Genomic DNA, 25,170 nt, shown 5'->3' with positions numbered 1-25,170 from the left:
CAAACTGATGAGCTTCTGCAAAGCAAAAGAAACCATCAAGAGAGCAGGGAGACAGCCCACAGAATGGGAAAAAATATTTCCCAACTGTATATCTGACAAAGGCCTAATATATATATAGGATCTACAAAGAACTCAAACACACTGAAAAGAAAAAAACAAACAGCCCCATTAAAAAGTGAACAAAAGACATGAATAGACACTTCTCAAAAGAAGATATATGGACAGCCAACAGACACATGAAAAAGTGCTCAGCCTCACTCATCATCAGAGAAATGCAAATCAAAACCACACTGAGATACCACCTAACCCCAGTAAGAAAGGCTATCATTAATAAAATAAACAACAACAGATGCTGGCGAGGATGAGGAGAAAAAGGAACACTTCTACACTGCTGGTGGGAATGCAAACTAGTGCAACCTCTCTGGAAGACAGTATGGCGATTTCTGAAAGAACTGGAAATTGACCTTCCATATGACCCAGCAATTCCCCTATTGGGAATATACCTAGAGGAACTCAAATCATTCTACAAAAAAGATACCTGCACACGTATGTTGTTGCAGCTCTATTCACAATAGCAGAAACATGGAACCAACCATGTTGCCCATCGGAGCTGGACTGGATTAAAAAATTGTGGTACATATACACAATAGAATATTATGCAGCCACAAAGAAGGACAAACATATAGACTTTGCATCAACTTTGGTGGATTTAGAGTCGATCATACTCAGTGATCTATCACAGAAACAAAAAACAGAGTACCATATGTTCTCATTCATAAGTGGGCCTTGAACAATTATTATAATACTATAAGAAAAGGATTAGCAGTAGTGGGAAAATGTCAGAGGGGGGGTGGGATTCGCAGTTGAGGGAAACTGCTAGGGGAGGGAGGGGCATACTTCATCAACAAGGGTACCTGCATAATCAACATTTGTATACCTAGCCCTGAATTGTACTCCACATTTTCATAATAATAAATAAATAAATAAAATCCAGTACTTACTCAAGCTGCTTATATACAAGATCATGCTGAAAAATCAGCCACTGGTATTGCTATCATAAATCTCAAAGGTGGCTTTAATTTTAAGTTGACTCCTAGGAATTCAGTTGTTGACCAAATTCTTTTGATCACAAAGAGAGAACAGGTTAAACCCCAGTGCTCATTTTAACGAAGTGAAAATGGAAGCTGAGTAACCATCCCCAGAATAAATGAAAGTAAAACAAACATATTATTTTCTGTGCACCCATTGTTGCCAGTCATTTTTCAAGCTGTTGTATTTTGATTAGAAGGCATGGAATGTAATAGGAATGCCACTAGATTTGGCTTCTACATGGCTGAATAAAGTGGAATTTACTGTGATGAATTAACTATGACTCTCTCTCATCTTTAGTTTTGAAGGCTCAGAAACTTAGTTTTGTCACTACATGCATTCATTCAACAATTATTTGTTGAATACCTACTTTGTGCCAGATAACTATGACTTACATAGTTATGTGGAGAAAACAGACAAGTAATTATTATAATTCCTCCCTGCCCTCACAAAGCTGAAAATCTGGCAGAGAAGACATAAATTAAAAACCAAATGTACATAATCTAAGGCAAAAAACATCCATGCTGTCAATAGACTAATTTATAATGAGAAGACCTTTGGGTAGACCTGAATGCTTTCCTACAAGACCAATTCATCTCTTCCATATAATCATGCCTACAGAAGTATGGACGAACACCATTCAAATGGGAAAGACATTAGGCATCACTTTGACAAACATCTAACTATTTAGGATTCTGAATTTCTTATTCTAAGATTTGCATCACTACCCTGCCCCATCCTGTCCATTTTCCTATTCTCACTACTTTTCTCAAAAAAGTTACAGTCCAGTCTCACCAAACTTCTTCACCTATCAACCAGGTTTCCACGTTCTAAAACTTTTTCCATCTCACAGCTATAGAAATAGTGATTTTTATTTCAGAGGTAGTTAACTACATTCTATCTTTGCAGAGTCTACTAGTCTAAATCTAAGAGGGCATAGTTATTTCTGTTATTTTCAAGTCTGGAGTTGTATGGTGATGGGTGAGATGGGTGGGAAAGGGGCATTTTGGACAGATACACACTGAAACTAGTTCCTAAATCCTCAAAAGAATTATCTCAACCTGAAAACAACCCAATGAGGCACAAAAATTAACTTTACATGAATCATTCCATATATTGCAAACTGGAATATGCTAGATATTATACAAAAGTCAAAATTAAAATAAGAATTTGGCAGGTTAACAGTCCAAGTTCAGTAGCCATTCACTGCTGGTAGTTCTATGAACTACAAGCAGCATTTGTTGTCATAATAGAAAAGGTACATGCATATGAAAAGTGTCAACCCACATTAAGATCATCAGTAAATAAACATTTGTGTCAATACTGAAATAAAATTCTCATGTTATTTAATTTCATATAAAAATAGAATCCATGGTTTTATGTTTTATGACTATTATGGAAACTATGTGCTTGTGACATAAGTATACTTAAGGTTTTGTTGCTAATTAAACACATGGGGAAACTATTTTTGTAGTCTACTAAACTTTGTTGGATGGAATAAGACAATCTCCAAACTGAGGTGATAGAGTCTCCAAGAGGGACATTATGTAAGTGTTCCAGCTAATTAGGTAGGACTTTATTTGTGTCAGTAATCCCAACACCTAGTTGTCATTCTTATAGGTCTATAAGAGGATCACAATCAGAATAGCCAGAAATGATCTGCATGATGCATTTGGCCTAACCAAAATAGAAAGACATATGCATCAACCAGAATGCTAATTTATTTAATGATAATTATGGTTCTGTTTCTTTCTACTTACTAATATTAATGTAGGTCCTAGAGTTTCAGAGATGCTACATAATCCCAGGTTACATTCATTCAACACTGCTTTACATTTGGAGCAAAGAGAATTATAGGAACTTTCCACTGGATTCCCACAGGGAAAGATAAAATAATAAAAGGTTTTTTTTTTTTAATTTCCATAGGGAAAAATGAAATGAGAAAAGGTTTTTTAAAAGGATTTTTTAAGTGTGATCAAATAGTAACCTAAATATACTCTGTGGAGAATATATAGTTCAACTAAGTAATTATTTAGACAAATTCTTTTTTTTTTTTTTTTTTTGAGTTGGAGTCTCACCCGGTTGCCCAGACTGCAGTGCAGTGGCCGCTTCCAGCCACTGCAGCCTTGCCTGCTGGGCTCCAGCAATCCTTCTGCCTCAGCCTTCCGAGTAGCCGGAATTACAGGCATGAGCTACCACACCCGGCTGATTTTTTTTTTTATTTATTGTAGAGATGAGGTCTCGCTGCCCAGGCGGGTCTCAAACCCGTGGGCTCAGGCAATCCACTCACCTCAGCCTCCCAAAGGCGCGGGATTACAGGCTGAGCCACCGAGCCCGGCTATTTAAACAAATTCTAAGTAAACTTTTAAAATCGGCACACTAAACTCCAAAATAAAGGTCCTGTGTCTGTCCTTTCATGAGTGTATCTCCATGGACCAGCATAGAATCTAGAATTTATTAGCTACTCTTTAACTATTTTCTGGTACATAATTGTAGATACACTGATTACTACAAGGAAATTTTCATCCAGGAAGAGCAATGTTTACCTAAAGGCAAAATATACTTGGGTCTACAAATCTTGCCCTTCCCCCTGAAATATGAATTAAATTCCATAGTATAAATAGAAAATTAATGAAAAAAGTAGTTTTGATGAAGATAACTGTCAGAAATTATCATGAACTTCAATCTGTTTTGTTCAGTAAATCTATTCAAAATCTTGATATACTTTCCTACAATACAGTAACAATTATAGAATGTGAAAGATAACTTAGATATAGACTCATAAAAATAGCAACATATAAAAGTATATTCATATTATACAAAAGCACTTTCTATCCAAAAATCTGTAATACAGAGACCACAAGCCAAAAGTTCCCTACTTTGGACTATAAGAAAACTTTTCAAACACTAATTGAAGTTCATTGTGTATTCTGGTATTTTTGATATTAGATAGCCAAACTCTTCAATGACATATTTTATATCACCATCATTTAAACTGCACCACTGAAGCCCATATTTCCCTAAAGTTGATTCTGTAATTGTAGAAAGACTGGTAAGTTGACTTTATCACAGACATTTAATATAAATATTTCTCATCCCCTTATAATTTCTGCATATATACTTGGTGAATATTCATAATGTTGTTTACCACTATGGTAAACTTATGTGGTTTATATCAGGGACATTGGGATCCAAAAAAATAAGTTACAATCAAAACAAAACTTACCAAGCACAATGACCACAGTCTTGAGAAGACTCATCATGGTATCCCGATTTCGCCGGGGTCCAGAACTATGCCGAGACATTCTCATAGTCCTCTGGCGAACGTAGCCAAAGATGTGAGCATAAAGAACCACCATTACCACAAAGGTCACCAAGTTGAAAATGGCCCAGAAGACTAAATAAGAGTCACTGTAGAGGGGTGCCATGTTAGAACAATTGTCAATATCACAGATACAGTTCCAGCCCACACTGGGTATAGCACCCATAACAATGGCCATAGTCCAGATGACCACAATGACCACCACCACCCGCCGGTTGCTCATCCGTGTGTGAAGCTGCATGCGGAAAACCGTAATGTGCCTCTCGATTGCAATAGCCAGTAAATTGGCTACAGATGCCGTCAGGCTGGTGTCAATAAGGCCCTGGCGAAGAAGCCATGTGCTAACAGTCAGTCTCCGAGTATTGGGGCCTGTGTTGAACATTAGATAGAAGTAGGCCAACCCAGCAAAGAAATCTGCAGCAGCCAGATTAGCCATTAAGTAATAAATAGGAAAATGGAAGCGGCGGTTGACGTAGATTGCTACCATGACCAGTAGGTTGGCCAGCATGATGAAGATACAGACAGTGATTCCAAGTCCCATCACCAGCTTGCTGACTGTGTTCCATTCTGTGGCAAGATGTTTTCCACTTCGGTTATAAAAGAAGGCAATGGACTCATTGTAGTAGCACTGTGGTTCGTTCATGGCTGTGAACTAAGAGAGAAAGGAGGAATGATGAAAGAAAAAAAAAACACAGACCCAAATTTAATGATATAGAGATAACATAAGACTTCTACAGTAAATGTGGCAGAAAAACAAAAGCGAAGAACTTGAAGATCTGATCCTGCATCACATTCTATGATTATGTTGAAACCCCAAGTTTTCTCACAGTAAAACTCTCCTCAAGATTAAAGACATTTGGAGTTAAATAAATGACAAGGTATCTGCTTAGTAGTTACATGTCATTGAAGTCTACTAGAAAGCCACATGGCCCAGAAATCTTACTTAAAATACATGAGACAGATGAAAATTTTGCAGAACATTGCAATTGGAATATTTACCATAGTAAAATCTATTTTGACCTGCTATTTAGGGAATCTGTAAACACAGTTGGTTTCTAGATAGGGTATCATTGCCCTATTATTCTGCATTTCTATTCTCACATAGTACATTCCATCTGGGACAGACATTTTGTAATGCAGGTTCCCACAAGGACCACCATTCCCAACATTTCAAAGAAGTCACTATGCATCAAAGGTTCTTTGCCCAAAGCCAGCATTTGCTGCTCAACATTCCTGTGGTAAGCATCGCCTATCCCCACAACTCCTTATCCCCAGAATAGCTTTTGTTAACCAATCCATGACGTTTGAGAACTTTTTCTCTTTTTGGAGAACCTAATGCAACCAACAAAGAGCAGTTGACACTTTGCCACTGCTCTACAAGAAGTATAAAATACTTAGATTAGTGAAGTATATCTTTTAAAATATGAGGTGATACTGCTTTATAACATATTAGCTTATTTTTCAACATCATTAGTTAGAATCTATTTGCTCATCCAAAAAGGATTGAGGCAGTGTAAAATAGAATAATACAGGTAGTCAATAAAATAAACAAAAATAAAAAATTACAAAGAAGAAACTAGAACATTATGCATCACATAGCATAAATCACTCTTCCTGAAGCCTTAAGTTGAGACTCCTAAAATTTAAAAATATTTCTTGAAGAGAGTTCACATTCTACCTTTAATTTTTATCTTGTTTTGCTTCTAATGAATTATTTAGCAAATATGACTGCTTTAATCACTGTTTTTAATAAAATATTCCACTGAATATTCATAGAGTGTGCATAAATGTTTACCAAACACAGAAAATTCCAAAAACAATGTGAAACCCTTATTAAGTAGGCTTCAGACCTCTCAAAATCTCTTTTCTCAGCTAGACTTTACTAGCTTACAAATCATGCTTCAAACATTACACTTAGCATGCTGTATAATTATTTATCTCTTTATTTTCTAAAGAGCATTTGGGAAAAGTGGAAAACCTTGTCTTACACATCGTGTTATCTTTTGTAACTTCCATGAATGCCTCATTCATTTAAGATCAGATAACTTGGCTTGTAGTGTTCCATTCCATCCCAAATCTTGCCATTACTTGGGGTAGTTCATCTAATTTTCTCGCCTCTCATTCTCTTAACCTCATCTCTAATGACTTTCTATTCCATTACAATTCAGCTGCCCATGCCCATGGTCACACCCTGGACTTTGTAACCACCCAGATCTCCCTTTGGAAATGACTGAAACATTCTAATTACTCATCACAACTTCCCATTCTTCAAGTTCTCTCACTTGACCCCTAATACTTCAGTTCTTGGAAATTGTCTATTTCCTTGGCCCATCTACTTTTTTCCAGTGGTTTACTCTCTCCATCTTCCCCTTTTTTCTTATCCAGCATCGAGAGTATATGATTTCAACCTCTTTATTGCTAACACAAGAACACAATTTCTTCTTGAAGACACTGGGGTCAGGTGTCCTTCAGAATTCAGATTTTTTTTCATTTTAACAGTTATACAGGTAGGAGGGACCCCATACATGATGTAACATTCTCAAGGGCAGCACTGCTTAGTCACACACAAATTGTGAAGCAAAACATATAAAGATATGTATTAAATTTGATATATGAAGGTTATAAATAGCCTCATATCAATTCATTCAAAGAAGTTTTGCCTCCAAATGAGCTATGAAAAATCTTTTCAGAGTTTGTTGGATTTTTGAATTTCCAGATAAGGGAGCAGAGGTCTTTATCTTTCAATCCCCTTCCCCCACTGTACTTGCAAAACAATATATTTTTTTAGATTCATCCAGTTTTAGATTAATCCAATTTGTTGCTACTTTCACATGTATGCTAAAGCTTCTAAAAAAAGTTAGAGAAAACTAACACATCTGCAGTTTGATCCCAGAGTAAATTAATGATGTCTATCCTCAACCAGGACTTCAATGTCCTGTCATAATCTGGTTTCTCCTCTAATTATGTCTCTATGTATTCTACACAATGACTATTTTAAGCTTATCTACCATTCTCAAACTTTCAAGCCCCATCTTTCTTCTCTCCATCAGCAGCTGCCAAATAGAAAAATAGAGATCATCAGATTGAAATTCTCTCACTTTTCTCTCACCAAAAAGATGAAATTATCTGTTGAATAATTCATCCTCTTTTCCTCTTCTGTTACAATAGAAGACGTGTACCCTTTGCTGTTAAAGTGGTCTGAATCCCATCCCTTCCTACTATTTCAGGAACCTTGTTTCCCCTCCCTCTACCTTCAGTTTTCTTCCTTTCTCCCTCCTTTCTTGCAACCTCCACCACCACTCTTTCCATCAACAATCAAGATTAAGTCTCTGCTATCTTTAAAAAATAAAAATAAAAAGCTCCCCCGTGATCTCATGTTTTCTCTTCTCAGCTCTGATTATTTTTCCTTGTTGTAAGCAAATTCTCTACTGTTTGTTTTCCACTGATTTCTCATAGTTGGCTTCTACCCCTACCCATCCATTAAATCCATTCTAGTCTAATTATTAAGATCCATATAACTTCCCAAAGTCACTCTAATCTTTGAGTGACTATTATAATGAAAATATTTAGTCCTCCTCTTTTGAGTACCCCAGACATCAGACATGTGAATGACAGGCTATCTTGGGAAATCCTCTTTCCTTGGCTTCCATAACCATATTCTTTTGGGTTTTTATTGTTCTCTCTGGCTGATATTTTTCAATCATTTTTTAGGGTTCCCCTTCCTTTGCCCAATATGAAATTTTCTGTGCTATTCATGTTCTTTGTCATTCAACACATTTTCACTGAGTTATCTAGTTTATCCCCCAATATTTCAATTACTTTATAAGGTCCAAATATTCTCATATCTATTTATTTAACCCAGATTTCCTTTCTTGAGCTCTAGGCAAATATCAAATTGCCTACTAATAAATATACCTATTGACTATTTCATAATACTTCAATGTCGGTGCTCAAAGCCAAACTCAAAACTCATAATCTTCATCATGATCTTCAATCTGGTTCTCCAATAATCTCTGTCCTAGAGGCTAGATAGAGAACCATCTAACCAGTGGCCCAAATGCCAAACCTGGGAATTTCTTCTTCTCCCTCATCCTCTTCATTTAAATCAATAACTAAGTCCTGGAAATTCTTCTTTCTGAATATCTGCTTCACCTGTCTATTTTATTTCAACCTCATGACCATCAGCATTATTAACTACACCAGCTTCCTAAGCTTTCTATCGAGCGCCCATCTCTTCTCTAGAGATTTTTCTAAAACACAAAGTTGATCAAGTTATCCCCTCAGCAATGCTTCAATGACTTTCAAGTGCACTTAAGACAAAAACCTAAATCCTTCAACCATCTTATCAGTTCTTACCTACCTCAATTCAAGCTATTAATGACTTCAAATTCTTTTCTTCAGCTCTATTTAACTTGCTATGCTCTCTCTCTCACAGCTGGTTCTCAGCATCAGTGAAAACAGTGGTTTTCTGCATCCGAATTACCTGTGCTGTAAAACACAGATTGCTGGCCATAACCCAAGAATTTCTGATTCAGGACATCTGAGGTAGGGCCCTGATTCTGTTTGTCCAGAGACTACACTTTGAGTGTCACAATCATTCCCAGATTTTCAACAGTTAAAATGTTAGTTCCTTCTATTCACTTTTCTCAGACATTCCCAAATCTAGGCAAAGTGTATCCTACCACAGTTTCCTACAGTTCCACTACAGCAACACTTTATTCACTGTATAAAAATTGTTTAATTATTTGTTAATCCTCCCTCTACCAAGCTGAACAACTTTTAAGGGCAGAGATTTTAGCTTTCTTATTAATTGCTGCAGAGTATCCAACTGTTAGATGGATTCGATGCTAAATATATATTTATTTCATGAATAGCTATTTCCAGAAAAACTTTAGATGTTTCCTTTCTGCAAGGAATACATTTTTAAAATAATTAACACAAATTCACAACCCTGTTACTTTCATTAGCTCCCATAACCATTTATTTTCCCTGGATAAAGAGAAATATTTAAACCAAATATAAACACATGTTGTTTCACAGGATTCTAACTTCTGAACATTAAGTATCAAAAAGTCAAGTAAGGATACATGCAACTTCTTCGCTCTTCCCACACAAAAAAGCCATAGAGTTAAGGATGACAAAACAAAAAAGCATAAACTGTCTTTTTAAGTCACATATGCAAAAGTAAATAAAACTAACGATTTTTCTCTACTAGGATTCTATGTGTAAGTGTTGAATCTGCCAAGAGCATGTACCCAATCCTATGCCATTTCTATTCTCTCAAAAATTAAGAGCAATATCATACAAAAATACATATTTAATGACATAATTTATATGATTTTTGAACCTCAGTTTTACCATCTGTGAAATGAGGAAACTGAGCTAAATTATACATAGGATCTAGTTCAGATTTGAAATTCTACACTAAGAAAATTCTAGATAAGAAGCTTATATTTCATAAGAATTACCAGCTAAATATTGACAGAGTAGAAAACATAACAGGAATTAAAAATAGGACAGCCCAAATACGGGACATAGAAGATAAAAATATCATAGACAACATCAACAAAACAAAAGGCTGGTTTTTGAAAGAATTAACAAGATTGATGGATCCCTGGCCAAAATGACCAATAAAAAGAGAGAAAAAGCCCAAATAAACACAATCAGAAATACAAAAGATGAAATCACAACTGACCCTGAAGAAATACAAAAATTATCAGAGATTACTATGTACACCAATGTGGCAACAAACTTGATAACCTAAATGAAATGGAGGACTTTCTGACATCACACAACCTCCCCAGGTTGAGACACTAAATAGACCAATAACAACCCAGGAAATTGACTCTGTCATAAGAACACTACCTACAAAAAAAAAGCCCTGAACTGGATGGCATTCCATCAGAATTCTACAAAATGTACAAGGAGGAGCTGATACCAATCCTATTGAAAGTATTCCATGCAATTGAAGATGGATTTCTCCGTAAATCATTTTATGAAGCCAACATCACACTGATACCCAAACCGGGTAAAGATTCAACAAAAAAAGAGAACTATAGGCCAATATCCCTTATGAACATAGAAGCAAAATCCTCAACAAGATTCTAGCAAATCAGATCCAAAACCACATTTTAAAAATCATCAACATGGCCAAGTAGGCTTCAACCCCAGGATGCAGGGTTGGTTCAACATTCGCAAGACCACAAATGTAACTAAATATATCAACAGATGTACAAACAAGAACCACATGATTATATCATTAGATGCAGAAAAAGCTTTTGATAAAATCCAGCATCCCTTCGTAATAAAAACCTTCAAACACCTAGGTATAGAAGGAACATACCTCAAAATAGTAGGTGCCATTTATGATAACTCCACACTAACATACTGCTAAGTGGACAGAAACTGGAAAATTTTCCCCTGAAAACCAGAACAAGACAAGGCTGCCCATTCTCACCCCTCTTGTTCAACATTATGTTAGAAATCCTAGCTCGGGCAATTAGACAAGAAAAGGAAATCAGGATATCCAAATAGGAAAAGAGGAAGTCAAGTTACTCCTCTTTGCTGATGATATGACCCTATGCCTTGAAAATCCAAGAGAATCTGTCAAAAACCTGCTTGCACTGATAAAGGGTTTGGGGAAAGTCTCAGGGTACAAAACTAATTTGCAAAAGACAGCTGCATCCCTACATACCAACAATAAACAAACAGAAACCCAAATTAAAAAAAGAATCCCATTCACAATAGTCACAAAAAAATGAAATACCTCAGCATCTTCCTAACCAGAGAGGTGAAAGACCTTTACAATAAGAACTACAAAATACTGCTCAAAAATATCTGTCTGGGGAAGGGGAAACACCTCTCATCAACAGGGTGCCTGAATGAAACGTAATTGTACACCTAACTCTTAACTGTACCCCACAAAACCATAATAAAAAATATTGATTTTAAAAAAAAGGAGATACAATTTGTTATAAATAAAAATAAAGAAATCCAAGAAGACACAAACAAATGGAAAAATATTCCATGGTCATGGATAGGAAGAATCAACACTGTTCAAAGTTCATCCTATCAAAGGCAATCTACAGATTGAACGCAATAGCCATTAAGTTACCAACATCATTCTTCTCAGACCTGGAAATGGCAATACAGAAATTCATATGGAAACATAAACGACCATGAATAGCCAAAACAATCCTTAGCAAAAGAAACAAATCAGGAGGTATCACAATTCCAGACTTCAAACTTTACTATAAGGCTACAGTAATCAAAACAGCCTGGTATTGGGACAGGAACAGGCATAAAGACCAATGGAACAGGATACAGATTCTGGAAGCAAAGCCTCAATTCCTCAACCAACTCATCTTTGACAAAGCCTCCAACAACCACCACTGGGGAGAGGAGAACCTATTCAGTAAATGGTGCTGGAGAAACTGGCTGACCACATACAGAAGATTGAAACAGGACCCCTACCTATCACCATACACAAAAATTAACTATAAATGAATCATAGACCTAAACATGAAACCTCACATTGTAAGAATCTTAGAAAACACAGGAGACACCCTTATGGAAATTGGAACTAGCAACCAATTCCTATTCAGAACCCTAAATGCCCATACCTTAAGAAATAAGATAGACAGGTAGGACCTCATCAAACTGACGTGCTTCTGCAAAGTCAAAGAAACCATCAAGAGAGCAGGGAGACAGCCCACAGAATGGGAAAAATTCTTTTCCAACGGTATATCTGACAAAGGCCTATCATCTAGGATCTACAAGGAACTCAAACTCGCCAAAAAGAAAAAACAAACAGTCCCATTAAAAAGTGGGCAAAAGACTTGAAAAGATACTTCTCAAAAGAAGATATACGAGCAGCCAACAGAAACATGAAAAAGTGCTCAGCCTCACTCATCGGAGAAATGCAAATCAAAACCACATTGAGATACCACCTAACTCCAGTAAAAATGACCATCATTAATAAAACAAACAACAACAGATGCTGGCAAGGATGCAGAGAAAAAGGAATGCTTCTACACTGCTGGTGGGAATGCAAATTAGTGCAACTTCTTTGGAAGACAGTGTGGCGATTTCTGAAAGAACTAGAAATTGACCTTCCATCTGACCCAGCAATTCCCTTATTGGGAATATACCCGAAGGAACTCAAATCATTCTATAAAAAAGATACCTGCACATGTATGTTTATTGCAGCTCTATTCACAATAGAAAAAACATAGAACCAAGCATGCTGCCTATTGAAGCTGGACTGGATTTTTAAAATGTGGTACATATACACAATGGAATATTGTTCAGTCATAAAGAAGGACAAACATATGGACTTTGCAGCAACTTGGATGAATTTAGAGTCAATCATACTCAATGATCTTTCACAGAAACAAAGAACAGAGTACCATATGTTCTCACTCATAAGCGGACCTTGAACAATTACCATAATACTATAAGAAAGGGATTGGCAGATGAAGGAAACTGCCAGGGGAGGGGGTGTGGAATTGGCAGTTGAGAGAAACTGCCAGGGGAGGGAGGGGCACACCTTATCAAGAAGGGTACCTGCATAATGAACATTTGTATACCGAACCCTGAATTGTACCCCACATCTTTAAAATAAAAATAATAAATAAATAAGTAAATAAAAATAGGATGGGTATAACATACCTAAGGAAAAGTGAATCAGCTAGATTTAGTACAAAAGGACTGAACTGAAAGAGGAAACTAATCTTCTACTGTCTGAAAAAAGCAAAAGGTTCAGAGAATAAGTGGAGAAGACCCTGAGAGCACCTCCAATAGCTGTCAGAAGGGCAGTGTGTATGGGCTTTCTTACATCAGGCAGAAAACTCACACCAAGCACAGGGAAAATCCAATTTAACTACAATTAGATTATAAACCAATAAGATAGTCATGGCTATAATGCTATCACAAACAGAAAAAGATAATGAAACACAATTGGGAAAAATGTAATCTTAAAGGAAATGACCATCCGAAGAGAAAAAGAAAGCACCTTCCACTGAAGGAGATTTATTAAAGGGAAAAAAAGAGAATGAGGGAATGAAAAAACTTAAATTATAGGCTATTTCTTACTTGTGTTCTCAATGTGCTTTGTTAGGGTACTAGCATTGAAAATAGAGCAAGCCATTAGGAAGCAAAAAAAAAAAATTAGTAAAAACTACATAGAGATTGTATTAGTTTCCAATTGCTACTTTAACACCTATAAATTGAGCAGCATAAACACATAAATGTATTATCTTATAGTCCTGGGGATCAGAAGTTCAAAATGGGTTTTAATGGGCTAAGATCAAGGTGTTGGCAGAGCGATACTTCCTCCCAGAAGCTCAGTGGAAGAATCCATTTTCTTGTATTTTCCAACTCCTAGAGATTGCCCACATATCTTGACTCATGGCCTTCCTTCCGTATTCAAAAGCTAATGATGACCAGTGAAGTCTTTCTCACAGTGCAGACACTGACTCTTCCTCCCCTTTCTTCCACACTTAAGGACCTTTGTGATTATACTGAGCCCACCGGGATAATCTAGGATAATTCCCCATCTCAAAATCTTTAACTGAATCACATCTGAAAAGTCCCTTTTGCTTTGTAAGGTAGCATATTCACAGGTTCTGGGGATTAAGTAATGGCCATCTTTAAAAGCCATTATTGCACCTACCAAAACAAACCGAAAAATAATTTTTGAATTAAAAACAGCAACACAGACAATGAACCATAATCATTCCATATAACTGAAATGGCAAGTAGAAAACTTAAGCACTCAAAGAACAGGGTCAGAAATAACTAGAACAAAAGGAAAGGAGACACATATAGGGGGGAAAGAATCAAGTTACACTAGGAATCCAAGAAAGATTAGGACAAAGCTGAAGAAACACAACTCCAAACAGAAAAAAAGTTATTACTTAAAAAGAAGCTGGCCACAGAACCTCATGCTTGTAATCCCAGAACTTTGAGAGGCCAAGGCAGGAGGATCGCTTGAGCCCAGAGTATGAGATCAGCCTGGGCAATATAGTGAGACCTCCTTTTTACACAAAAATAAAGAAGTTAGCTGGGCATGGTGATACATGCCTAGCTACTTGGAGGCGGAGGCAAGAGGATCCCTTGAGCCCAGGGGTTGGAGGTTAAAGTGCCACTGCACTCCAGCCCAGGTGACAGAGTGAGACCTCGTCAAAAGAAAGAAGGGAAAGGGGAGAGGGAGAGGGAGGAAGGGAGAGAAAGAGAAAAGGAAAAAAAGAACGAACCTCAAATTACTGATTTAACTTTATATAAATGTCAAAGTCAATTAAAAGCAACTAAAATGTAGATACAGCTTGGTGAGATTTTGGAATCTCAACAGTAAAGAAAAATTCTAAGCAGACAGAGGAAAAAAATGAATTAAAAAGAAAAATAAATACCTAAAGAGAGAGAGAACAAGATATTCCATGCTTCTGATGCAGACTTGAGAAAAACAAAACCCAAGCAATCTCCATTATATGGAGAAAAGATTTGAGGTTTACAACCAACTATACTGATATTCTCATATAAGGACAATAAAGAACAGGCTCAGAAATTTGGGAGCTCAAAAAGAACACCATCTGCACTTCCTTCCTAAAGTATATACACTTTTGAGTAAAGTACATACATACTCACACATATATAGAAAGTTATGAGAAAAGTTAAAAAGTAAACAGAAAGACACACACAATAGAATAAAGACGCAGGCAGCAAGCATTACAACTCACAAAACATAATCATACTTGTTCTTCATATGGTTATAAAACTTAAAGCAAATATCAAAAATAATTCCTGAAAAAAAGTCATACCTATCATAAAAGTAACAACTTAATAATATTACATTAAAATCACTGTATCAAAAGAACTTGAAATGGTGGGACAGAATGTAAATGTATTACTTTCTCTTATACACAAACAAAAATCAAAACATACTATTTAAATTTTAACAATAATTTTCAAAAATTAAATATGCTGATTCAAAACCATCAAACTGAGTAATTTAAACACTAAAGTAGAATGATGACTTCCTTGTGTTACTAGAGAAAAACAAGTAAAAACAAAGAGAAAGGATAAACAATGTACAGAATGATAATTTTATAAGCTCTATATAGGTAAGATAGACTTTTCTTTCCATCTTTAGAAAGTAACAGTAACTCATATTTATTGCAAGAAATTTTGGGAAAAAATATATTCAGATAAAACTCAATAAATGTTTTTTTTAAATGTATTATTCTGAAATTCAAGTCACTATAATTAGAAATTTCTCTGTCATAAGAAAAGTTATAGATTTTGCCCTGCCCAAAAAAGCAAAAAATAAATAAGATACATTATTCCCAAGTTAACTATTCCTCAACACTGAAAAGAGAAGTCCACATTCATGTTCTTTTCTCATTCACCAATTACTGTGTCTCAGGATGATGGAGAAGGAGGAGGAAGTGGCTTCATTGGCTGCTCTACAGAGCAGATGCTCCAAATCTCAGAATTTTACCTCACCCAACTGTGTGATCTCAAAAGAAGTCATAACAAATGTGCCTAGCCCAGACTCTAAAGAGGCACATATGGTGTCCATCTTCACTATGCACTTCATTTATTCATGCACACATTCATAAGCATGTAGGGGATTCCATTTTGGGCACAGCACTGCACTATGCCTTCGAGGGGTGCCACAATGATACACCTAAGTGCCTGCAATGGAGTCACTTAGGATACATCGGATGTGTTCTTTAATCCCTTGAAAGACAATTGCATAGTCATTAGCCAAGATGAAAATGAACACCTGGCATAAACGCATAGACTAGTAATTAAACTTAGGTGATTTAGCAAGTATTTAGATATGAATGTAAATATGTACTCTACTGACATACTCTAAGGAACAGATTTTAATTTACGCTGGATAAATAAGACACAAATCAAGCCAACTTGGTTTTTCTCACTTCTGTTAAAGCACTATAGTGAAGTGAATGACAGCCTGATCTGTGGCCCTGGAGAATCAGGTCTCTTCCTGACTCTAATGTTCAATCAGCTAATTTGGTCTTCATTAAGTTCCAATCTGCTCTGAGTCTCTATTTTCTCGCTTGTAAATTAAGTAAGAATGAATTCTAAGACCTTTTCAATTTGGTTTTTAAATCTAAAGCAATCAGACCTATTTCTTCCTACCCCCGCCAAAAAAAAAAACATTAGAAAAGAGACAGCAGGCCGGGCTCGGTGGCTCAACCTGTAATCCCAGCACTTTGGGAGGCTGAGGTGAGGGGATTGCCTGAGCTAGCAGGTTCGAGACCCGCCTGGGCAACTTGGCAAGACCTCATCTCTACAATAAATCAAAAAATTAGCTGGGTGTGGTAGCGCGTGCCTGTAGTTCCAGCTACTTGGAAGGCTGAAGCGTAAGGATCGCCGGAGCCCAGCAGGTCGAGGCTGTGGTGGCCGGGAGCGGCCACTGCACTCCAGTCTGGCAACTGAGTGAGACTCCAACTCAAAAAAAAAAAAGAGAGACAGCATAAAATTTAATTAAATGCCATTAAGTATCTATTAACAAGAAAAATGGTCTTACCCTTCTGAAAGCCTCAAATTAGGGGAAAAAAATGAGATATCTGCAACTAGGATTAGACAATAGGCCACAAAACAATGCTGATACCCACTAAAAATAAAGTGAAGTGCCTTAAAATTGCTGAATACACAACTACTAAATCCCAAAAGGTTTATCTAAAAAAGTGCATACTTTTTTAAAGCAATACTTCTCATAAAGCAGTAATGTACATCAATATGATATATACATATGCAAAAAGAAACTAGGGGAAACATAAGTTGTAAGTCAATAAAAATACTTTTTAATCTATTACAGTCCCAATGTCTGCCAGGCTGAAAAAAGGTACTCATCATCATACTTGCCAAATTTCCAAAGACAGAATTTAGCCCAAAAATAAAGGAATAGAAAAATTCACTAAAAGCAATAAGATGTGCTGTATAAAATATAATAAATAGTCCTCAGAAGTATTGCTGAGCTAAGAGGGAACTGCAAACCACGGTGATAGGCAGCAGATTATCACAGGTCATTGAGACAGGGTTCTAAATGCTTCTAGGAAACAGAAGATGAGCACTTGGCTTTTCCTAAGACAGTGGTTTAGAACTGAGACCACTCATCTAGCTAGGAGTCTCAAAGCTCTCCTTTTAAGTAAATGAGTAGAATAGAAAAAAAAAAGGAATTTGCCCTGAGGAGAACAAGAAAGTCTGGGGTTTAGGTTCCAAGTTAGAAGATAAACAAGTTAAAAAGACTCTCATAACAAATCATGACTCTAAGCCTATTCATCTATACATCACACAAAGTTGGAATTTGAGCTAGACTACCTGTCGAGTCTGAGAACCCCCAGGAAAAGAAACTGATACAAACTGAGGTTCTGAGTTTGTAATAGCCCCACAATCCTCCCACTCCATTGCACTAGCAAACACCAAACTTCTCTGGAGAACCAGACCTCAATGCAGTCACACGAGAGTCTCTCAATCAGTCCCACTGAATATGAAGTCATCTTCCAAAAAAATAAAAATACAAAAAGATACCATGTGTGAAAACTGGCGTAACAGTCAGCAGGAGGATTAGGTTCAAGATTATCAGACAATGAATGGTTAAAGACAAAACTAAACTGATTGTATTCCCTCTTTTTCACTTCTATTGATTCAAGAGTTATACTTTTTCTACCTTTAACACTTATTCTTAATATTTTAGCATGCTCACTTGACTTGAAGTCTAAAGGTAACCCTCTTCCCTTGACACACTTGGATTCCAACGCCTCCATTCCATCTTACATGTTACTGTGGTTCAACATTTTATTACCATTTGTTTTGAAGTCTACCTAAAATTACTCACTATTATTGTTTGGGTTTTATATTTTCCAAGCTTATTTGGTTACCTTTGTATGCAGCCAGCATAAACCCATTATAAGAACAAACAAGGAGAATGAGAGTAAGATAAATTATGTGCTCATCTTATTTAAGAACATGACAGTTTCTAAATAAAATACATGTAAATAACATTCAGCAATGTGTATATATTTTTTAATAGTTGTGTATACTTTTAAAATTGATATATATTTATTTCAATGTTTTTATATATGTACAATAGTTTATATACAAAACATCCACATATTTCTCAATAATTTTATGTGTACACATACAAGATAGGATGTATATATGTGTGACTAAATGGAGTGTATGTATGTATGTATGTACATTTTTATGACTAAACAGAGTTTCTTCCAGAATGCAAAGATAATTTAACATTTAAAAAGTCTAGATATATAATTAACCACTTTAACAAATTCAAAGAGAGAAAAAAGGCCAATAATGATCTCAAAGGACATGGGAAATGCCTAACAATTTTTAATATGCTTTCATGAAAATTTGGCAGTCTAGAATTTGAAGAGAACTAATTTCCTTAACTTAATAAAAGATAGCTACCAAACATACAGCAATTGTCACATTTGATTAAAGCATTTCCTTTTAAAACAGAAACTAAACAAAGTCCACATTCCCACAATGAACTCCTTCCAATCCTAGCCAATCCTTAACTCATGTGGGCCCTGAGACTAACATAGGGAGCTTTCTAGAGACTACATGATTGCATTGCTCCAGAGAAGGAGCTCACATGGTGTTCCACAAACCCCTTGAGACCTAAGCAGCTATAGAAAGGGGCTATTTTGAGAGCCAGGTTCCCATCAAACTGCATCCTGCCCAGGGTCCAACAGCCCCTACATCTCCACATCCCTGGAGCCCTATAGGCATCTTCCAGATGCAGCCAATGTCACTGCTGGCTGCTGCCACCAGGGTCAAGCACAAGCCATTGGCAGTGATCCCACTGTCCCCAAAAGCAAGCCACTGCACATTTAAATGCACTCTGAGGAAAGGTTACCCTATAGCTGCCACCTGGGACCAAAGCATGTGCTCCCCAGCCACCTGTTGTACAGATGCTACCACTGAAAGCAATCCCACCCTTACCAAGAAGAGTGCCACAGTGCAGCTGCTGCTATCTCACCAAACATTCCATTAGAGTCCTGAGGATCACCCTGTCCCTGCTTACCACAGTCAGTGAGCCAGTGGCAACATACCACTGGGGCCTGAGGACAGGCCTGTCTGACCACTCCACCCCCAACCCAGTGTGCAAGCCTGACATCTGGGGACTTGGGGATTGCCCTGCCCCATCTGCCACCATGGAGTATTGAGTATTCCTCCTGAGGGGCAAAAGATGGGCCCACCCACCACCTTCTCTTGTACCACCTGTGGGCCCACCCAGACCACCACAGCCAGTGCCAACACCAGAATGAACTACATGGATTCCAGAGAGTTGTTCTACCACTGCTACTGCTACTATGTCCACTGACCAGGGACTCAAGGACTCACCCACATGCCAGACCACTTGGAGACCCAAGAATAAACCTGCCTGTCCCATTAACATTAGTGCCAGTGTACACCATCCTGGGACTCAAGGAAAGGCACACTCAGTCATTTACAACCAACTCTAAGCCACTAAGGAAATCATAGACAGACTTCTGATGCCATTTACAGCCAAAGAAATTGTACAGAGACCACACAACCATACACATCCAAAATCAAAAGTGCCCTACCCAACCAACACCATGGATACTTATTCAGGAAAAAGTTATCCCCTATGAAAGCAAATTCAAACAACTAGAAGAAGTGACTGTTACACGAGATGCTCAAATATTGACATAAGAACACAAGAAATATGAAAGAGCAAAGAGGGAAATATAATACTTCCAAGGAATAAAAATTATTCAGCAACAAATTTGAAAAAAAAACTTATGAAATTCTGGATAAGGAATTCAAAACAAAGACAGTAAAGAAGCACAGTGAGATACAAAAGAATTCAGATGAACAATACAAAGAAATCAGAAAAATAAAACAGGATATGGATGAGAAATTTACCAAAGAGATAGATATTATAAAGAGAACCAAACAGAAATTCTAGAAGTGAAGACTTCACTCAATGAATACAAAATACATTCAAAAGCTTCAACAACAGAATAGATCAAGCAAAAGAAAGAATTTTAGAACTTAAAGACAGGTCTTTTGAAATAACCCAGTCAGACAAAAATAGGGAAAAGAAATAAAAATTAAAAAAGAATGAACAAATCTTTATGGAACACTATAAAGCAATCAAATAAGTGAATTTTTAGTGTCCCAAAAGGTAAGGGAAAACAAAAGGGATAAAAAAATCTATCATAGAAACAAATACCTGAGTACCACATGTTCTCACTCATAAGTGGACCCTGAACATTTACCATAATACTGTAAAAAAGGGATCGGCAGTAGCTGGAAACTGCTGGGGCTGGGAGCATAACGTCAATAAGGGTACCTGATCTCAAACCAGGTGAAGTGGGAACCAAAGGGAGGCCCCAACTTTACCTATGTGATGACCACTTGTATTTCTAATCCTGAATTGTACTCCAATCTTTAAAATAAAATTTTTAAAAACCTATTTACCAAAATAGTAATAGACATGGGAAAACTTCCAAGTCTAGCAAAAGATTTGGATATCCATATAGAAGAGGCCCAGCGATTCTCAAATATAATGCAGAAAAGTCTTGTCCTTGGTACATAATAGTCTAACTGTCAAAAGTCAAAGACAAACAGAACTGTAAAAACAGCAAAAGAAAAGAATCTGGTCACTTATAAGGAAACCCTCATGAGTCCAACAGCAGATTTCTCAGCAAAAACTTTATAGGACAAGAGAGAATGAGGTTATATATTCAAGTGCTGAAGAAAAAAAAGAAAAGCTGTTATCCAAGAATACAATACCTAACAAAGTTGTCCTTCATAAATAAAGGAAATATAAAGCCTTTCCCAAAAACTGAGGGAATTCATCACCACTAAATCAGCCTTACTAGGAATTCTTGAGAGAGTTCACCTGGAAGTGAAAAGATAATATCTACCATCATGAAAACACATGAAAGTATAAAACCCACTGGTAGAGCAAATATAAAAATGAAGAAAAGAATGAACTCAAATGTTACCACTACAGAAAACCACCAAACCACAATGATAAACAATAAAAGAAAAAAAAAACAAAGCATATACAAAATAATCAGAAATTAATAAATAAAAGGACAGGAATAAGTCCTCACATATCAATAATAACAAAGAATGCAAACAAATTAAACTTTCCCCTTTAAAGATATAAACTGGCTAAATGGATAAATTCTTTAAAAATGATCCAACTACATGCTGTTTACAAAAAACTCATCTCACCTACAAGGACACATATAGACTGAAAGTAAAAGAACAGAGAACGATATTCTATGAAATAGAAACTAAAAACAAGCGGGAGCAGCTATACCCTTTTTATTTTTTTGAGTCAGGGTCTCAGTCTGTCACCTAGAATGAAGGCAGGATCATGACTCGCCACAACTTGACCTCCCAGATTCAGGCAATACTCCTGCCTTAGCCTCCCAAGTAGCCAAAACAACAAGTATGCACCACCATGCCCAGTTAATTGTTTGACTTTTTTTTTTTTAATATAGAGGAAGTATTGCTATGTTGCCTAGGCTGGCCTTGAACTTCTAGGCTCAAGTAATTATCTTACCGCAGCCTCCTAAAGTGCTAGGATTACAGGCATGAGCCACCACATCCAGTTTCAACAAAATTTTTTTAATTGAAAATATATCAAGTCTTTTCTCAGACTACAATGGAATAAATCTAGAAATTAATAACAAAAACAACTTTGGAAACTATCCAAATACATGAAAATTAAATAACATTCTCCTAAATGACTATTGAGACAAGAAAGAAATTAAGGATAAAATCAAATAATTTACTAAACCAAATAAAAATTAAAACACAACATGCCAAGCAAAAAACAAGGAAGTTTTCTATATACTTTCCCAAGAGGGAAGTATATAGCAATAAATACCTACATCAAAAAAAGTAGAAAGACATCTTCCCCCCCAAAAAATCTAATGATTCACTGCAAGGAACAAGAAAAGCAAGAACAAACCAAGCCCAAAATTAGTAGAAGGAATTAAGTATAAGATTGAGAAAAACTAAACAAAAGAGACTAAAAAAATACAAAGAAACAAAAAGTTTATTTTTTTGAAAAGATAAACAAAAAACAATAAATAATTAAAATAACCAAGAAAAAAAAAAAAAACAAAGACCCAAATTTAAAAAAATCAGAAACAAAAAACAGGCATTACAACTGATATCACAGAAATACTAAATATCCCATCAGTAGTTCATAACAACAATATACTAACTAGAAAACCTACAGGAAATGAATAAATTCCTAGACACATACAATCTTTCAAGATTGAATCAGAAAGAAATAGAAAATAGACCAATAATAAGTAGTAAGATTAAATCAGTAATAAAAAAGTCTCCTAACAAAGTAAAGTATAGGACCAGATGGCTTCACAGCCAAATTCTACCAAACTTACAGAAAATTAGTAAAAATTCTCCTCACACTATTCCAAAAAATTGAAGAGGAAGGAATTCTCCCTAATGCATTCTGTAAGACCAGCATTACCCTGATAGCAGAACCAGGCAAGGACACAACAACAAAAAAAGAAAACTGCAGACCAAAATCCCTGATGAGCATAAACACAAAAACCCTCGACAAAATACCAGTAAACTAAATCCAAAAGCATATCAAAAAGATAATATACTATGATCAAGTGAGTTTTATTCCAGGAATACAAGGATGGTTCAACATAGACAAGTCAATACATGCTATACATCACATTAACAGAATGAAAGATAAAAACCTTATGATCATCTCAAATCACGCAGAAAAAGCATTTGATAAAATTCAACATCCCATCATGAGAAAAACTCTTAACAAACTAGGCAAAGAAGGAACACACCTCAAAACGATAATGGCCATATATGATAAATTCACAGCTAAAATCATACTGAGTGAGGAAAATCTAAAAGCCTTTCCTCTAACAACTGAAACAAGACAAGAATGCCCAATTTCACCATTCCTAGTCATTGCAATGCTGGAAGTCCTAGCCAGAGCAATCAGGCAAGAAAAAGAAATAAAAGGCATCCAAATTGGAAAAGAGAAAGTTAAACTGTCCCTCTTCGCAGACATGATCTTATATCTAGTAAAACCTAAAAACTCCACCAAAAAACTTTTAGATCTAATAAATAAATACACTAAAGTTACAGAATACAAAACCAACATAAACAAATCAGTAGCATTTCTATACACCAATAATGAACTACCTGAGAAAGAAATCAAGAAGGCAATTCCATTTACAAAAGCTATGAAAAAAAGAAAACAAAAACAAACAAAACACACACACACACACACACACACACACACACACACACACACACACACGCACACACACCCCTATGAATAAATTTAACTAAGGAGATGAAAAACTTCTATTTAAGAAACCACAAAATACTGATGAAAGAAAGTGAAGAGGACACAAGCAAATGGAAAGAAGTTGAAGAGGACACAAATGGAAATGACATTTCATGAATCAGAAGATGACCATATTGTCCAAAACAACCTACAGTTTCAATATGATCCCTACCAAAATACCCATGTCATTTTTTATAGTAATAGAAAAAACCATCCTAAAACTCAGAGAAAGCAACAACAACAACAAATCCAGAATAGCCAAAGCAACCCTGTGCAAAAAAGAATAAAGAATAAAGCTGAAGGCATCATACAAACTGACTTCAAAATACATTACAAGGACTGTACCATTCACAACAGTATAAAACTGGCATAAAAATAGACTCAGAGACCAATTAAACAGAATAGAGAACACAGAAAAAAAAAATTCATGTATTTACAGCCAAATGATTTCAACAAAGGCACCAGGAACTTACATTGGGGAAAGGAAACCCTCTTCAATAAGTGGTGCTGAGATACCTGGATGTCCTTATGGAAGAATAAAACTGGATCCCTATCTCTTACCATATACAACTCAAAATGAATTAAAGACTTTAATGTAAAAACTAAAACCATAAAACTACTAGAAGAAAACACTGGGAAAACACTTCAAGACATTGGTCAAGGCAAAGATTTTATGGCTATGACCTCAAAAGCAAAGGTAATAAAATAAAAAATAGAAAAATTGGATTATATTAAACTAAAAAGCTTTCACATAGTATAAGGAAACAATCAACAGAGTAAAGAGACAACCTGTTGAATGGGAGAAAACATTTTAAAACTGTTCATCCAACAGAGAATTATTATCCAGAATATACAAGGAACTCAAAAACTCAACAACCAAAAACACAAATAATCCATTAAAAAATGAGCAAAGGACATAAATAGACATTTCTCAAAATAACATAAACAAATATCCAACAGGTATATGAAAAAATGCTCAACCTCCCTCAATCCTCAGGGAAATGCAAATGAAAACAACAATGAGAAACCATCTTACCCCAGTTAGAATGGCTATTATTAAAAAGACAAAAAAAATAACAGAAACTGGCAAAGATACAGAGAAAAGGGAGCTCTTATATACTGTTGGTGGGAATGTAAATTAGTATGGCCATTATGGAAAATGGGATGTTGATTTTTCCAAAAACTAAAAATAGAACTACTATATAATCTAGCATTCCCACTACCAATGGAAAAGAAATCAGTAATATCAAAGGGCTACCTGCACTCACATGTTTCTGGCAGCACCATTCACAAAGGCAAAGATATGGAATCAACCTAAGTGTCCATCAAATGACTAATGGATGAAGAAAATGTAGTATACATATATATTGGA

The 25,170-nt window shown here is 36.0% G+C and overlaps 1 protein-coding gene across 1 annotated transcript in view; it reads right to left on the bottom strand.

Annotated features, from left to right (window-relative positions):
* Positions 1-4,315: 4,315 nt before the first annotated feature.
* The window catches only part of LPAR1 (lysophosphatidic acid receptor 1), a gene marked incomplete at its 3' end in the record, with an annotated part of 34,237 nt that continues 13,382 nt past the window's right edge, over positions 4,316-25,170 (bottom strand). The window contains exon 2 of the mRNA XM_008070067.2: positions 4,316-5,063. Within this exon, the coding sequence (XP_008068258.2) occupies positions 4,316-5,063 (748 nt within the window). The remainder of the gene's footprint in view (positions 5,064-25,170) is intronic.

Source organism: Carlito syrichta, unplaced genomic scaffold (genome assembly GCF_000164805.1).
Source record: "Carlito syrichta isolate Samal-C Ts95f unplaced genomic scaffold, Tarsius_syrichta-2.0.1 Scaffold312854, whole genome shotgun sequence".
Taxonomy (NCBI): domain Eukaryota; kingdom Metazoa; phylum Chordata; class Mammalia; order Primates; family Tarsiidae; genus Carlito; species Carlito syrichta.
The sequence above is the reverse complement of the archived record's forward strand: the minus strand, read 5'-3'. Positions and strand labels throughout refer to the sequence as shown.